This window comes from Colobus angolensis, unplaced genomic scaffold (assembly GCF_000951035.1).
Source record: "Colobus angolensis palliatus isolate OR3802 unplaced genomic scaffold, Cang.pa_1.0 Scaffold51, whole genome shotgun sequence".
Lineage (NCBI taxonomy): Eukaryota > Metazoa > Chordata > Mammalia > Primates > Cercopithecidae > Colobus > Colobus angolensis.
Genome location: NW_012118599.1, coordinates 4,002,831 through 4,018,891, shown reverse-complemented (window position 1 = coordinate 4,018,891; position 16,061 = coordinate 4,002,831). Strand labels below are relative to the sequence as shown.

The window sequence follows — 16,061 nt, the reverse complement described above, 5'->3', positions numbered from 1 at the left end:
GTGTTTGGCCTTATGGTTACAGAGGTAACTGAGATGTGTTCCTGTCCTCGATGCCTTAACTCTAGTAAATGAAACAACCAACCTCAGTACAAATGTTGTCATAAAAATAAGCACAAGTGTTATGGGAACACAAAAGAGGCAATTAGAAAGGCTGAAAAATGCTTCTAAGATGAACCCTGAGCTGAATCTTTTTTTTTTTTTTTTTTTTTTGAGACGGAGTCTCGCTCTGTCACCCAGGCTGGAGTGCAGTGGCCAGATCTCAGCTCACTGCAAGCTCCGCCTCCCGGGTTTACGCCATTCTCCTGCCTCAGCCTCCCGAGTAGCTGGGACTACAGGCGCCCGCCACCTCGCCTGGCTAGTTTTTTTTGCATTTTTTAGTAGAGACGGGGTTTCACCGTGTTAGCCAGGATGGTCTGGATCTCCTGACCTCGTGATCCGCCCGTCTCGGCCTCCCAAGGTGCTGGGATTACAGGCTTGAGCCACCGCTCCCGGCCCCCTGAGCTGAATCTTGAAGCATGAGTAGAAATAGCTAAGTGAGGAAGGCATTCCAGAGAGAGCAAGCAGCTTATGCAAGCCAACTGGACAGAGCAGGAGAAGCTCTTGAAGTCAGTTTAGAATAACTACTAGGCAAGAGTTAGAAAACTAAATTACAAAAGATACCCCACAGAACTCAGGTCCCTTCCCATTACCTCTACTTAGAGTTTACAATAATAAAGCAGACTCTTACTTGAGAAGAGAGAAAAATACACTTCTCAGTGGGATTTATACATTCAGTCTTTCATTACATACTTTCCTGCTGGTGGTGGTCTTAGTAGGAAAATCTCCCGACTTGAAGAGACTAAAAAGCAATGTATTTGACAATACATTAATCCTTAAATTTTCCATTTTTCTAGAAATTCATCTGAGTTCTTGATCTCATTTATTTCTTCACAGATATATGCTTTACAGTGTGCCTAGCATTTTACCATATACTGACTGGTTCAAGTATGAAAGGCACCTCTGCTTTGAGTCTGCTTGCCGGAGATAAGATAGGAGGCAAGGCTAATTTATGTTCTGTAATATAGTGCAAGTATATCTGGTAGCTGTGTTAAAGACGTGTGTTAATATAAATACCGCCCCCCCCACCCTGTCCTGACCCGAAATAACATATGACTAAAATTTGCAATTATAAAACTTACCATCTTTGGAACTAGTAAAATTAAATGGGTTTTATTATTGTCTAGCTAAGCTTTAAGGTCATTTCCCTGATTGCCACATTTCTTTACAGTAAGTGTGGAGCAAGTTTCATTTGCTAATAAGTCTATTAGCTAACAGACTGAGCTGAGGCAACATTCCATTTTCACTGGAAGGTAGGATTTAGTTTAATTTAGCAAACATTTATGGAGAACAAAAGGATAAAATGAAAGTCATCTGACTGAAACCTCTATTAAGTCCCAAGTCACAGACAGTAATTCCAGTCTAGCTTTATTCCACTGAAGCCAATCCAATATATAAAAATTTGATTTATAGACAGATAAAATAGAAGGGGTTTCTTTACAAAAGCATTTACTATTAAAAGTCTGACTAAGAAGCTTTCCTAGTACATATAAAATACACAGAAGTCTTATTTGCATAGAACACATTTAATAACATGCTAGCTGTATAAAAAAAAGACATCATCTGGACTATATTTTTTTTTTTTTTTTTTTTTTTTTTGAGACAGGGTCTCACTCTGTTTCCTGGGTTGGAGAGCAGTGATGCAATCTCGGCTTACTGCAGCCTCCATCTCCCAGGCTCAAGCGATCCTCTCACCTCAGCCTCCCAATTAGCTGAGACTACTGGCGTGCACCACCATGCCCTGGTAATTTTTGTAGAGACAGGGTCTTGCCATGTTGCCCAGGCTTGTCTCAAACTCCTGGGCTCAACCAATCCTCCCACCGCAGCCTTCCAAAGTGTTGGGATTACAGGCATGAGCCACCATACCCTGCCTGAACTATATTTTCTTAAGTGATCCATGAAACAAAAACTATCTGCTACAGCCAGGCATGACTGCACAAGCCTGTAGTCTCAGCTACTCAAGAGGTAGAGCAGAAGGATCTTTGGAGCCCAGGAGCTTGAGGCCATCCTTAGGAGACTCTGTCACAAGAAAACAAACTATTGGCTGAACTCCATAGGACAGCTAAATGTTACTATTTTCTGAAACAAAGTTGTTATTTTTAGCCACCTAACAATACATTTTAAACCAGAGCCCAGTGAATTTATTTATTCTACAGTATCAAAAAAAATTCAAGTATCAAGTTACATCTGATTGGCATTGTTAAACTTACCTGTGAAGAAGATATCTACAAAGAAGCAATGTTGTATTTCATTAGCATGAAACATTGTAGTATTTTCTGTTTTAGTACTTGTAGAAGTTTATGGACACTAAAATTATTTGGGCTTTTTGCCTTAGACTCAATTATGTTTAGAATATCTGTCACAGCACCTTGTCAGCTGCATTCCAGAACATTTCTCCTCCTGATGGAAAATACAACATGACCTATGAGGTAGTCTTGCAAAAGAAAAAAAAAAAATCTTGGAAAAATCTAATCTAGCCTCTCAAGATCCAGCCACAATTTACAGAAAATAAAGAGTAAGAGGTCAAAGGAACATATTTATTGAAACTTCAGCAAAATCTAGCTTCTACAGAAAAACGACCCAGTTTCATCCCAAATAAATTACAAGAAAAAAGAGTGAGGATTATAAAAGACTTGAGACGTATCAGTCAATTACAATGTGGACTTTATTTGAATCTTGATTTCACAAACTGAAATATACGTAATTTACATATGACATCTTGAGAAATATGAATACTGTGACTTGGTATTTGATATAAGGAATGACTGATAATTATTGAAGTTGGGTCATGAGTACTTAGGGATTAATTCTCTTTAAATATTTTTCTCATGAAAACTTTTAAAGTCTGGTAGAACTAAAAGAATACCAAAGATGTTCCTGTTTTATTTCATTTTTTCTAAGAAGAAAAAGTGAAAATAATTTTTCTTTTTCTTTCTTTTTTTTTGAGATGGGGTCCCTGTCATTCAGGCTGGAGCACAGTGGCTCTATCTCTTTTCACTGCAACCTCCATCTCTCAGGCTGAAGCAACCCTCCCTCCTCAGCCTTCCAATTAGCTGGGACCACAGGCATGCACCACCACGCCCGGCTGATTTTTTGTATTTTTAGTAGAGATGAGTTTTCACTATGTTGACCAGGCTGACCTTGAACTCCTGACCTCAAGTGATGCTCCTGCCTCAGCCTCCCAAAGTGCTGGGATTACAGGTGTGAGCCACCACACCTGGCCAGAAGAAGAGAAAATAATTTTTATTATAGATTATCAGTAGTTATGTATATTAATGAAGGATTTGGCTTCATTTACCTAATTAGATTAATCATAAATCATTTATGAATAGTAATAAACTTGAATTGTTACTTTTTATAACACAGTTGGCCCTCTGTACCTGCAGGTTCTGCATCCTGGGATTCAACTGTGGATCAAAAATATTTGGGGGAAAAAAAACAATACAACAATAAAAAATAATATAAATTATGAAACAATATACTACAAGAACTATTTACATGGCATTTACATTGTGTTAGGTATTATTAGTAACCTAGAGATGACTTAAAGTATATGAGAAGATGTGCATAGGTCATATGCAAATATGCCATATGAGGGCCTGGAACACCCAGGGATTTTGGCGTCCTGGGGGCTCCTAGAACTAATCCCCTGTAGATACTGAGGGACAACTGTAATTAAATTGATTTTTGGATGGATGCAACTGATGTTAAATTTGGCAGGGGCGGCAAGGAGGGGAATGTTAGGATTCACGATAACGTGAGTGCTGTGGTTTGGAGTAAAGAATATGCTTTTCAGACTCATTTTCCTTTGGGAATTAATAGTCAGGTCTCAAGTGCACCCTACAGCCTTGCTACTCTAAGTGGATTCCACAAAGTGTTGACAGTATGGTACTAAATAGCAAGTGGCTGAATGGGAAATGTAGGTTACAGAGGGCAACTGGTGTGTGTATATTTCTGATGTTATTTGGGTTTTTTTCCCCTCAGGCAGAAGCTGAGGAAGATTGTCATTCTGATACTGTCAGAGCAGATGATGATGAAGAAAATGAAAGTCCTGCTGAAACAGATCTGCAGGCATGTTTCTTCAATTGTGTCTTTGATTTTTATTCCATTGTTCCCATACATATGCAGAAATTGATCATAATCATGGGTATTTGTAGGTTATTGCTGTTTGCATTGCATGTAACTGTTTTCTTACTGGATTGTAGAATACTCAAACTATGTTATGGCTTTGTGAAAAGAAGTATCAATAATGGCTGCTTGTAGTTTAACATATGGGTTTAAAGTATTCAAACTAAGGCTTACACATGACTCAGAACCCATAATCTTAAAAAGATTGATGGGTTTGACCACCTAAAAGTTTAAAACCTGTGTATAAGAAAAGGCAAGGCATCATAAATAAAGTTAAGAGAAATAGCCAACTGGAAAAACTGTTTACCATATATGGGCAGAGGGTTCATCTTCTCATTACATAGAGCACTCATATTTGGAGGAACAGAGGATAAAAGGATATGAATGGACTGTTAATGGCAAAATAATACAAATGGCCATTAAATATTTGAAGCGATAATTAGGTTCATTAATAATTTAATCAGATTGGTGAATAATGTGTGTTGCTGTCCAGGCTGTGAGAACACTCATGCAGTGTACATGAAAATGTAAATTGCTACAGCTTTCTGGAGGGCAGACCGGTAATATGTATCAAAATGAAAAACATGCATTCCCTTGATACAGCAATTCTACTTCCAGGAAATTAATTTTAAGGAAATAGTGGGGAAAGTAAGTAAATATGCAAGTATAAAGATGTTTAGTATAACACTGTTTATCTGGAAAAACATCATACAACTTAAATATTCATTACCTGTTACTAAGTAATGATGCATCCATACAGTGAAAACACTACAGCCGTTTAAAAGGATGAAGTAAATATGCATTAAAAGAGAAAAAAAGTTGCTATAACTAGTTAAGTGTGTCTCACTGCACTTGTAAGGTTAATAATTGGAATGGATCGTCTAGTAGACATTGAATGCTACTAAAGATTCTGCAGGTCAGAAATCTGTGTGTAACATGTTAAAAGCGTAGCAACAAAGCAGTGTACAGAATATAGAGAAAAATTAATTTAAAACCTTCTAGATATGTCTTTTTTATTTTATTTTTTTAAAAAAAGGAAGCCAGGAATAACATATGCAACCCTGTTAGTAATGGCTGCCTTTGGGCAGAGTGTGTAACACAGTTTGGGTTCCCCAGGAAGCAGACTAGGTGAAGACTGCTGTGCAGGAAGTTCATTAAGGAGTACTCTTGGGATCAACACCTGTGGAAGGGAGAGAGGGAAACAAATGGGCAGGGAGAAGACCAGCTGCACTGCAGTCTTAATGGACTGCTTAGCCATCCTCGAGGGAGTTCTGAAGATGAAATACCCTTTCAGGGCTGACCTGAGTTGCAGAGAGCCAAGCCTTTATTAGCCATTGATCAGTCATTGGGTGGGGATTGAGAGGACAGTGTGATTTTGCTGAGGCAGTACCCAAAAGGGCTGACTAGTCAAGTGTTTTCAGATAAAACTCTCAGCAGTTTGGGTAACAAGTTCTTTATTTCTAAAAGGGAATTTGGGCAACACACCAGAGTCTACCTTATAGGGTTTACTTTTTTTTTTTTTTTTGAGGCGGAGTCTCGCTCTGTTGCCCAGGCTGGAGTGCAGTGGCCGGATCTCAGCTCACTGCAAGCTCCGCCTCCCGGGTTTACGCCATTCTCCTGCCTCAGCCTCCCGAGTAGCTGGGACTACAGGCGCCCTCTGCTACCCAAGTTCAAGCAATTCTCATGCCTCAGCCTCCTAAGTGGCTGGGATGACAGGTGCCTGCCACCACACCTGGCTAATTTTTTTGCGTTTTTAGTAGAGACAGGATTTTGCCATGTTGGCCAGGCTGTTCTTGAACTCCTGACCTCAGGTGGTCCACCTGCCTTGGCCTCCCTCCCAAAGTGCTGGGATTATAGGCATGAGCCACTGTGCCTGGCCTTTAAATTTTTTAAATAATAAATATTTGAAAAAATATTTTCTTTTTGAAATACAGAATATTAATTAAGAGAAAGACTTCAGGCTTACCTATAGAATTTTTGGCAGCATTCTTAATATCTCCTAGATGATATAGTCATTAAAAAATTATTAGAAGCTTATAACTTCAGCCTGTAAGTGAAGGCTTATATTTTCATCCTAATTAAAATTCGGTTCTTTAATATAATTTGACTTTTGCTGTATTGACATGTATTTTATGCTAATTTCTTGATTCTTTAAGTTTTGAGCAGAAAATTATTTTAAAAGATAACATGTATTTAGTGGATATTTAATAATTTAGAAGGCAGTGGACTTAGAGTAATAAGTATATACATGGAAGTAGGTATTGGACATATTGGACATATTGATACGTTGTTCCAGAGTTGAGCTGCCCTTCCTTGATGAGTCCTAAAATGCTGTTCTCCCTGTAGGCACAACTCCAGATGTTCCGAGCTCAGTGGATGTTTGAACTTGCTCCAGGTGTAAGCTCTAGCAATTTGGAAAATCGACCTTGCAGAGCAGCAAGAAGCTCTCTCCAGAAAACAGCAGCAGATACCAAAGGAAAACAAGAACAGGCAAAAGAAGAAAAGTTAAGTATTATAGATGTTGTAACAAATTACCTTTTTTTAAAATTTTATTTTGGCACATGGACATTTTCACTGACACAATAGTCATTAAAACCAGACTTTTGGGACATAAACACGTATCTTGTAAAATAAAAATTTTGACTAGTATACTATTTCTCACAATTTCTTCTAGGTACTTTGGATGGTACCACTACTCCTGCATGGCTTTTTTCTCTGTAGGTACACTATCTTCATTGAGCTGTCTTTTGTTAATTTATAGACCTCTGGGATTCATGTGGTTTCTAAAAGATTGATGTCTTTGAATTTATTAACAGAACCAAAAAGAAAAAACAGAATTTTCTGAATTTATTAATAGAACTGAAAAGATTGCTCACATGTTAATGTCTTTCCAGAGGTCTTAATTTCATGCAGTATTTTGTTATATTTTGAGTTGATCAGCTTACAATAATGCATTAATCTTTTTCTTATTCTGGAAAATTTTGAAATACTTTCACACTGATAATATTTTGAATGCTGTCTAATATTCATATCTCTTCTGATACTTACACAGAGCAGGCACAGCATACCATTTCATTTCTTATTCTTCTTCCGTAGAGGCTGCCATCTTTCTACCATCAGATCCAAGTTTGTGTTTACAATTAGTCATTAAATAATTGGCATTATCATAATGACTTACCTTCTATCTCCTCTTAATTTTTATTTTGAAATAATTACAAGTCCACAGGTATAGGGAAGTCCAGTTTACCCTTCAGCCTTCTCTGATAGTAACAACTTGCATAACTATAGTACAGTATCAAAAATGAGGAAATAGACATTGGAACAATCCACAGTTTACTTAGATTTCCTGGGTTTATAAACAGTTGTCTGTGTGTATGTGTATAAATAGTTGTTTGCAGTTTTATTAGAAGGTAGCCTCATGTAACCACCACCACAATCAAGATACAGAACTGTTTTATAGTTATATACTCCCTTTCCCTAGTCATTCGTAACCACTGACAACCACTGGTCTGTTCTCCATTTTGTAATTTTGATATTCCAAGAATGTTGTATAAGTGGAATCATCCGGTATGTAACCTTTTGAGATTGGCTTTTTTCACTAAGTATAATTCCCTCAAGATCAGTCCAAGTTATTATATATCAGTAGTTTGTTCCTTTTTATTGCAGAATAGTATTGCATGGTATGGATGTACCCCCAGTTTAACCATTTATTGGTTGAAGGACATTCGAGTTGTTTCTTAATATTTGGCTATTATGAATGGAGCTATGGAAATATATGTGTAGGTTTTTGCATGAACATAATTTTCATTTCTCTGGGATGAAACCCCAAGAGTGCAGTTGCTAAGTTCTATAGTAAGTGCATGTTTTATTTTAAAAGAAACTGCCAAAGTGTTTTCTAGAGTATCTTACATTAAGTTCCCACCAGCAATGTGTGAGTGATCCAGTTCATCCTCATCAGCATTTAGTGTTGCTACTTTTTAATTTTATTTTTATTATTTATTTATTTATTTTAAGGCAGAGTCTTGCTTTGTCATCAAGGCTGGAGTACAGTGGTGTGATCTCAGCTCACTGCAACCTCTGCCTCCCGGGTTCAAGTGATTCGCATGCCTTAGCCTCCTGAGTAGCTGGGATTACAGGCCCCGCCAGTAATGCTGGCCTAATTTTTGTATTTTTAGGAGAGACGGGGTTTCACCATGTTGATCAGGCTTGTCTCGAACTCCTGACCTCAAGCAATCCACCTGCTTCTGCCTCCAAAAGTGCTGGGATTACAGGCGTAAGCCACCATGCCCAGCCAGATTGCTAATATTTTCAATGTTGTGTTTTGGAAGTTCTTTTTGTATTCTAGATACAAGTCTTTTGTAGAATATGTGGCTTGTAAATATTTTCATCCTCTTAACAGCATTTCACAGAGCAAAAATTTTTAATTTTGATGAGGTCCAGTTTATCAATTTTTCCTTTTATGAATGGTGCTTTTGGTGTCAAATATAAGAACTCTTTGCTGAGTCCTAGGTCTCCTCTTTGTTTTCTTTTCTTCTAAAAGTTTTATAGGTTTTACATTTAAGTTCATGATCCATTCAAGTTAATTTTTATGTAAAGTATGAGTTTTAGGCCAAGGTTCATTATTTTGCCTATGAATGTCCAGTTATTTGACACAATTTATTAAAAGGGCCTTCCTTCTGCCATCCGTACTAATTTTTAATGCAGGTTTTCAAAAATTTTTACTTTATATTTTTATAGGCTCGAGAACTCTTCCTAAAAGCAGTAGAAGAAGAACAAAATGGAGCTCTCTATGAAGGTAAAAATTCAGAGCCCAGGTTCATATCATCATAACATTTCTGAATAATGACTCTGTTATTAACCATATTTTTTTTTTACTGTAACATATTTGGTATAGAACATCAGTTTTCTTAATACATTCTTCCTTCAGTACTCATTGGAAATTGGTTCCAGGAGCCTTTGTAGCTACCAAAATGCTCAAGTCCCTTATATGAATGGTCTAATATTTACATATAACTTACTTATTATGTAAATAGTTGTTATATTGTATTTTTTTGTTTTATTTTACATATTTTTGATCTGCAGTTGGTTGAATCAGAGAATGTGAAACCCATGAATGCAGAGAGCCAACTGTATTTGAAATTGTTTTTTAAAAAATGAAAAATAGAAATTGTTTTTCTATATAACCTGTCTTTTTGCAAAAAAATATTGCTGGGAAACATCATCATATTGGTAGGATAAGCAAAATAACTTTTTTTTTTACATTTAGCTTTAGTTATTCTTCATTAATACAGTATTTAAAATTGTTCATTTTACAATATGCTCTTTTTATGGGTGAAAATTACTTCAGAGGATGGGAATATAAAGGATAAATTGAGGAAAAAAATACATGTTTTTCTTTCTAAGTTCCAATTTACATATTACTAACAGAAATATGTGGTAATATACGTGTCAGCTTTGTGTCTTTTATTAACCCAATATAAATGTGTAAATAAAGTGATAGGACTATTTACCATATTAAGTTTGTAACTATGCTTTCATTTTGTGGTAGTAAAGATAATTGAGGCATAGGAAAAATCCTTGTGCTTGAATCATTTGAAAATGCCCCAAAAGTAACATCATTCAGAGTTACTGCATTTATGTGCAAATTTCTTCTAGTGATAATTTTCTTTAGATTTTTAGAAAGGCCTAATTGGTCAAGTCCCTGTGCAGCCTTCATTGGTTTGTGAAATTCGCATCTCTACTTACTGTATGGTAATTCATCCAGAATAATAGAACATGGCAGAATATATTAAATTATAAACTTCTTTGTAGGGAAAAAGAACTAGTCAGCCTCTACAGCTCCAAGTTCTACTGGTGTATCTCTGTGGGGAGAGTTAGTGAATATTACAGCTCTAAACTGCTTGTCTAGGTTTGTAAAAAATAAGTTTTGAAGATTGCTTATGTAAATAAGAGGCAGCTGGGCTAAAGGAAGTTAAATTTAAAGGATAATTAAACAAACAAAAAAACTATTATTTATTCCACCCAGTAGGAAGCGTTTAATTTTCCTCAACTTTGTGTCTTAGAAAAGTTTGCTTAGAAGTGTTTTTGGCCAAGCATGGTAGCTGACGCCTCTAATCTCAGCACTTTGGCAGGCTGAGGCAGGAGGATCGCTTGAATCCAGGAGTTCAAGACCAGCCTGGGCAACATGGCAAGACATTGTCTCTACAAAAAATTTAAAAATTAGCTGAGTGTGCTGACTGATGCATGCCTGTAGCCCTAGCTACTCAGGAGACTGAGGTGGGAGAATCACTTGAGCCTGGGAGGTGGAGTCTGCAGTGATCCGAGATCATGCCAACTGCACTCCAGCCTGGACAACAGAGTGAGACCCTGTCTTAAAAAAAAAAAAGTATTTTTGTTGGCTATAGCAATTGCATCTTCAGAGCCCAAAGAAAGACAACTATTTAAAAATCATGATACATAAGAGGGTGAGGAAAAAGATGGGAAGGGCTAATACATAAGAGTAAAATACAACATCTAAAGTTTAGGGAAAAGTTTCTTTCTGAGCAGTAAGGTTTGGAAATAGTTTTGTGTCACTGAACTACTGTTGCATGTAGAAAAACAGAATGTGGCTGATTGTAGAGAAAGTTACCAAATTAAACCACAGTTAAGGGTAATCGAAGGAAATGACAAAAATGTGTGGTCATAGCTAATTTAGCTTTATTTCTTCTTTTAGCCATCAAGTTTTATCGTAGGGCTATGCAACTGGTACCTGATATAGAGTTCAAGATTACTTATACCCGGTCTCCAGATGGTGATGGCGTTGGAAACAGCTAGTGCGTATATAATTTGATAGACAGTAATGCATAGAGTTTGTTAAAGTTAAGCATCTTTGTCCTGTTGACTCTTAACGTAAGATGGTGCTAATTCTGTTAAGCTCTATACTCTTTAATATATCTTTGTTTATAAAGTTGTAGGAATTTTTTAATTAGGGAAATTGAAAGATTAAGACATGGAAATGCACCTTTTAAACAGATACAAAAATAATAAAATGAAAACGGTTTAAAAAAACAAAAGCAGTAGTTACTGAAAGGAGTAAATTAAAGGACACATTTCAACTTTCTGAAACCTATTTTAAGTAGAAAGTTTTAAAATGTAATTAGGCTAAATTTGGCAAAATGTTAATAATGGTTAAAATTGAGTGATGAGTACATGGAATTTTATTACACTAGTTTCCTTTTGTATATGTTTGAAATTTTACATTTTAAAAAAGGCTTCTAATTTTATTAGGAAAATGCTGAACTATAAAAGATGTTATTATTCTCTTAATTTTTTTTACTAGAACATTAAAACTCTGACATTAAAAACACAGGTGCTGCCGGGCGCGGTGGCTCAAGCCTGTAATCCCAGCACTTTGGGAGGCCGAGACGGGCGGATCACGAGGTCAGGAGATCGAGACCATCGTGGCTAACACAGTGAAACCCCGTCTCTACTAAAAAATACAAAAAACGAGCCGGGCGAGGTGGCGGGTGCCTGTAGTCCCAGCTACTCGGGAGGCTGAGGCAGGAGAATGGCGTGAACCCGGGAAGCGGAGCTTGCAGTGAGCTGAGATCCGGCCACTGCACTCCAGCCTGGGCGACAGAGCAAGACTCCGTCTCAAAAAAAAAAAACAAAAAAACACAGGTGCTAATATATTCCTAAAAGAAATCATATTTGAATTATATAGTTGCCACTTGCATCAAAGCCATGAAGTAGTATTGGTTTTATGTGGATAAAGATCAAGAAAACATATTTTTAAGGCAATACTTTTGAAACTATTTGCAAGACAATTATAAAATTGTTTTGGTTTAATTCCACTGTCTCCCAAAACTCAATTTGCTGATATTAGAAGGGAAGGGCGTCTGCACCCATGAGAGAATGTCAGGTTAAAAATAGACAGTACAGAGAAAAAAGTTTTGGTAATGAAATATTAGCTATTATATTAATATATTCCCTTTGTCATGAAATAATTGTCACCTTTATTGATAACATATGCTTATTGCCAATGTTTTTTTAACTGCATATGGTATTAACACTTAAGCTTTGAATATGTCATATTAAAAACATCCCAACGAGGTCAATATTAATAGAAGTGTTTAAATTTTCAGCTAATAATATTGCTCACCAAATTAGAGTTAACAGTGTGAGGTAGTTCATACTTAAAATGAATCACTTGGGTTTTTTCTAAACCTTCTTTATATTTGGGTAGAGTTGTTTAGACTCAGCTCTTCGCCAGTTTTATAAATATGTGCCAGATGCTGTTAAGAAAGATTGTATTAAAATATTAAAGAGGCATTTCTTTTCTTTCCCATTTTTTATACAAACCCAGATGCTATGAAAGTTCCTTAAGGATTCATCTTTTGTTTTTTTTAAATAAAATCTGATAAGCCCTAAAAGTTGGCCTTTTTTTTTCTTTCCTGTAATATGTTTGTAGAATAGCCATTGAGTCCATCTAGCCTCAACCACACTTACATTTTGTTATATTATAAAATGCCCTTCCTGTTTTTTGTTTTTTGTCTTTTTTTTTAAGTCTGCATCACTTGAAACTTCCTGGTTTTCCAACTTCGCCTTCATACAATCCTCTGTAAGTCTGATCATCTTTAAGGTTTACCTTCAGTAAAAATAGAAAGCTCAGACATTTTTCTAGCACCCTTCACTACACATTTGCATATATTGATAGATGATTTGTGAACCCTAAGATGTTTTGAAAGTAGGTATTTTCCTCTCTGAAGGTAGGCTGATAAGGCAAATCTGTTAGAAAACGCTTGGCAAGTAAGACCTCAGATGACATCTGTAGATTTGGTTTTTATCCAGTTAGAATAAATTAAGGTTAAAGAACATACTACATTAAGATTTTTGAAATCATTTGAAAGTTTTCACTAACTCATAAAATCTCTACTTTACAATACAATTAGTTAAATCTCAACACCTGTATCCAAAAATTCTAATTCTTTCTGGATGATAATTACTGAAGCTTTTTTCTTTGAAAAACTGGTATGGTATTCCTTTGTAAGGCAGGAGAAATTCATCACATTTAAAAATGTATCACATATTGAATAAGCTTTAGGTGACTTTTTGTAAAGCAAATTTGAAAATGCTATGAAAAATCAGTTCTAAACTATATGCTTATAGACTGAGGCACTTAATTTTCCACCTTCCTTTTTTCAGCATTGAAGATAATGATGATGATAGCAAAATGGCAGATCTCTTGTCCTACTTCCAGCAGCAACTCACATTTCAGGAGTCTGTGCTCAAACTGTGTCAGCCTGAGCTTGAGAGCAGTCAGACTCATATATCAGGTGTGAATACTTGTTTTTTATAACTCAGTGAGAAATATCTTAACCTTAGATTAAAGATTTCCAAATTTATAAGGTCAGATAATTTGCCAGATAACTGCTGCTTTAGTTCAGAATATGATGGACGATCTAGTTATAATTATCATTTGCATATACTATTAAGCTGTTTTGTGGTTTTGTTTTGTTTTGTTTTTTTGAGACAGTCTCACCCTGTCACCCACGCTGGAGTGCAGTGGTGCAATCTTGGCTCACTGCAACCTCTGCCTTCCGGGTTCAAGCAATTCTCCTGCCTTAGCCTCCCAAGTAGCTGGGATTACAGGCATGAGGCACTGCACCCAACCCAGTAGTAAGCTGTTTTAAAATCTAAAGCAGAACAATTTGTAGTGCTGTTGTTTAAGGATGCCATACCTTTTTCAGTAAAGATCTAACAGGGTAAGTCTGAGTTGTTGAGGTAGCCCTAAGAAAACTGGAGGAATACTGGTATCATGAAGCATTTCAACCATGTTGGACAATTGTCCTGAAACAGGCTGAATGTTTAGAAATTAATGCATTTTTGGCTGGGCATGGTGACTCATGCCTCGCCTGTAATCTCAGCACTTTGGTAGGCTGAGGTGGGAGGATCACTTGAGGCCAAGAGTTCAAGACAAGCCTGGCCAACATGGTGAAACTCCAACTCTACTAAAAATACAAAAATTAGCTGGGCGTGGTGGCACATACTGGTAGTCCCAGCTACTTGCGAGGCAGAGGCTACAGTGACCTGAGATTGCGCCACTGCACTCCAGCCTGGGCAACAGAGCAAGACCCTGTCTCAAAACAAAAAGAAAGAAATTAATGTATTTTTAATATGTTAAATATTGTTTCGCTCAGGGCTTTTTCAGAGGAGGACAATTGAAAGTTTTCAAGGAGATGAAAATAACTTTAGTGTTAATAGATGCAATATGGATCATACACATAGTAGATTATTTTTCTAAAACATTTAATATATCTGGTATGAGGGAAAATAGTGTTTTATAAAAAGTAGCTTCAGATCTATACTGAAAAAACAAAGATATTTATGTCTTGATGTTAAGAACCATTCATTATTATTATTGAGTAGCTAAATACATTCATGCTTCAGCTCTGAGCAATACAGAGGGTGTCATTTATAAATTTCTAGGAAGGTATAAATGTACTGGGAATGTGGTTGTGACAACAGAATGACATACAAAAGTCACTGAAGGCTGATTTTCTTTTGCAGTGCTGCCAATGGAGGTCTTGATGTACATCTTCCGATGGGTGGTGTCTAGTGACTTGGACCTCAGATCATTGGAGCAGTTGTCGCTGGTATGCAGGGGATTCTACATCTGTGCCAGGTACTAAGTTTTTGTTTTTGTTTTTTAAACAACTCAGACAACGGTGAAAAGAAAGATGCTCCTTTGCCAATTTTGATAAAATTACTGGATTGGTATTCTGAGTTAAAGCTTAGAATAAACAAGTTTTGCTAAGCTGTACTTAATTTTCTCAAATAACTTAGAATTTAAAGGCTAGAATATGCTGGGTTTCTAGGGTATAGAATAATATATAGGACAGATGTAGTTACCCATACTGCTTCCATAGGGTTTGCATGCCAGCTTAACTGATATGGGAAAAAGAATTATATTAGAAAAATATATTCAAGTCATCTTTATAGTAACTGTAAATCCATTGTGGTAATGGTTTAGAATAAAACAGCACTCGAATTTTCTTGTGGCTCATTAAAAGTTATTCTATATTTTGAAAATTTTTCTGTGTGGGAAAGGACTCTATTCAATAAATGGTGCTAAGATAACTGACTAGCCATGTGCAGAAGATGGAAACTGGATCCTTTCCTTACACAATATACAGAAATCAAATCAAGATGGATTAAAGACTTAAATGTAAAACCTAAAACTATAAAAACCCTTAGGCCAAGGCGGACAGATCAACTGAGGTCAGGAGTTTGAGATTAGCCTGGCCAACATGGTGAAACCCCATCTCTACTAAAAATACAAAAATTAGCCGGGCTTGATGGCACGGGTCTGTAGTTCCTGCTACTTGGGAGGCTAAGGTAGGAGAGTTGCTTGAACCCAGGAGGCGGAGGTTGCAATTGTGCCAGCAACTGGGTGTGTCCAGCCTGGGGGACAGAGCAAGACTCTGTCTCAAAAAAAAGAATAAATAAAATTTATAAGGAACTTAAATTCACAAGCAAAAAACAACCCCATTAAAAAGTGGGCAAAGGACGTGAACACTTTCCAAAAGATATATATGTGACAAACAAGTGTATGAAGGAATTCTCAGCATCACTAATCATTAGAGAAATGCAAATCAAAATCACAATGAGATATCATCTCGCACCAGTCAGAATGGCTATTATTAAAAATAAAAAGGATGCTGGTGAGGCTGCTGAGAGAAGGGAACGCTTCTGTGCTGTTGTGGGAATGTAAACTAGTTCAGTCACTGTAAAAGCAAGTTTGGCGATTCCTCAAAGAACTTAAAAGAGAAACTACCGGCCAGCCGCGGTGGCTAACA

General features: G+C 36.6%; 1 protein-coding gene across 1 annotated transcript in view; it reads left to right on the top strand.

The window, feature by feature from the left end:
- Window positions 1-16,061, top strand: part of FBXO9 (F-box protein 9) — a 33,185-nt gene that overhangs the window by 1,878 nt on the left and 15,246 nt on the right. The window contains exons 2-8 of the mRNA XM_011960218.1: window positions 1,703-1,840; window positions 4,081-4,167; window positions 6,571-6,744; window positions 8,962-9,019; window positions 10,937-11,036; window positions 13,408-13,538; window positions 14,773-14,887. Coding sequence (XP_011815608.1) covers window positions 1,703-1,840; window positions 4,081-4,167; window positions 6,571-6,744; window positions 8,962-9,019; window positions 10,937-11,036; window positions 13,408-13,538; window positions 14,773-14,887 — 803 coding nt within the window. The remainder of the gene's footprint in view (window positions 1-1,702; window positions 1,841-4,080; window positions 4,168-6,570; window positions 6,745-8,961; window positions 9,020-10,936; window positions 11,037-13,407; window positions 13,539-14,772; window positions 14,888-16,061) is intronic.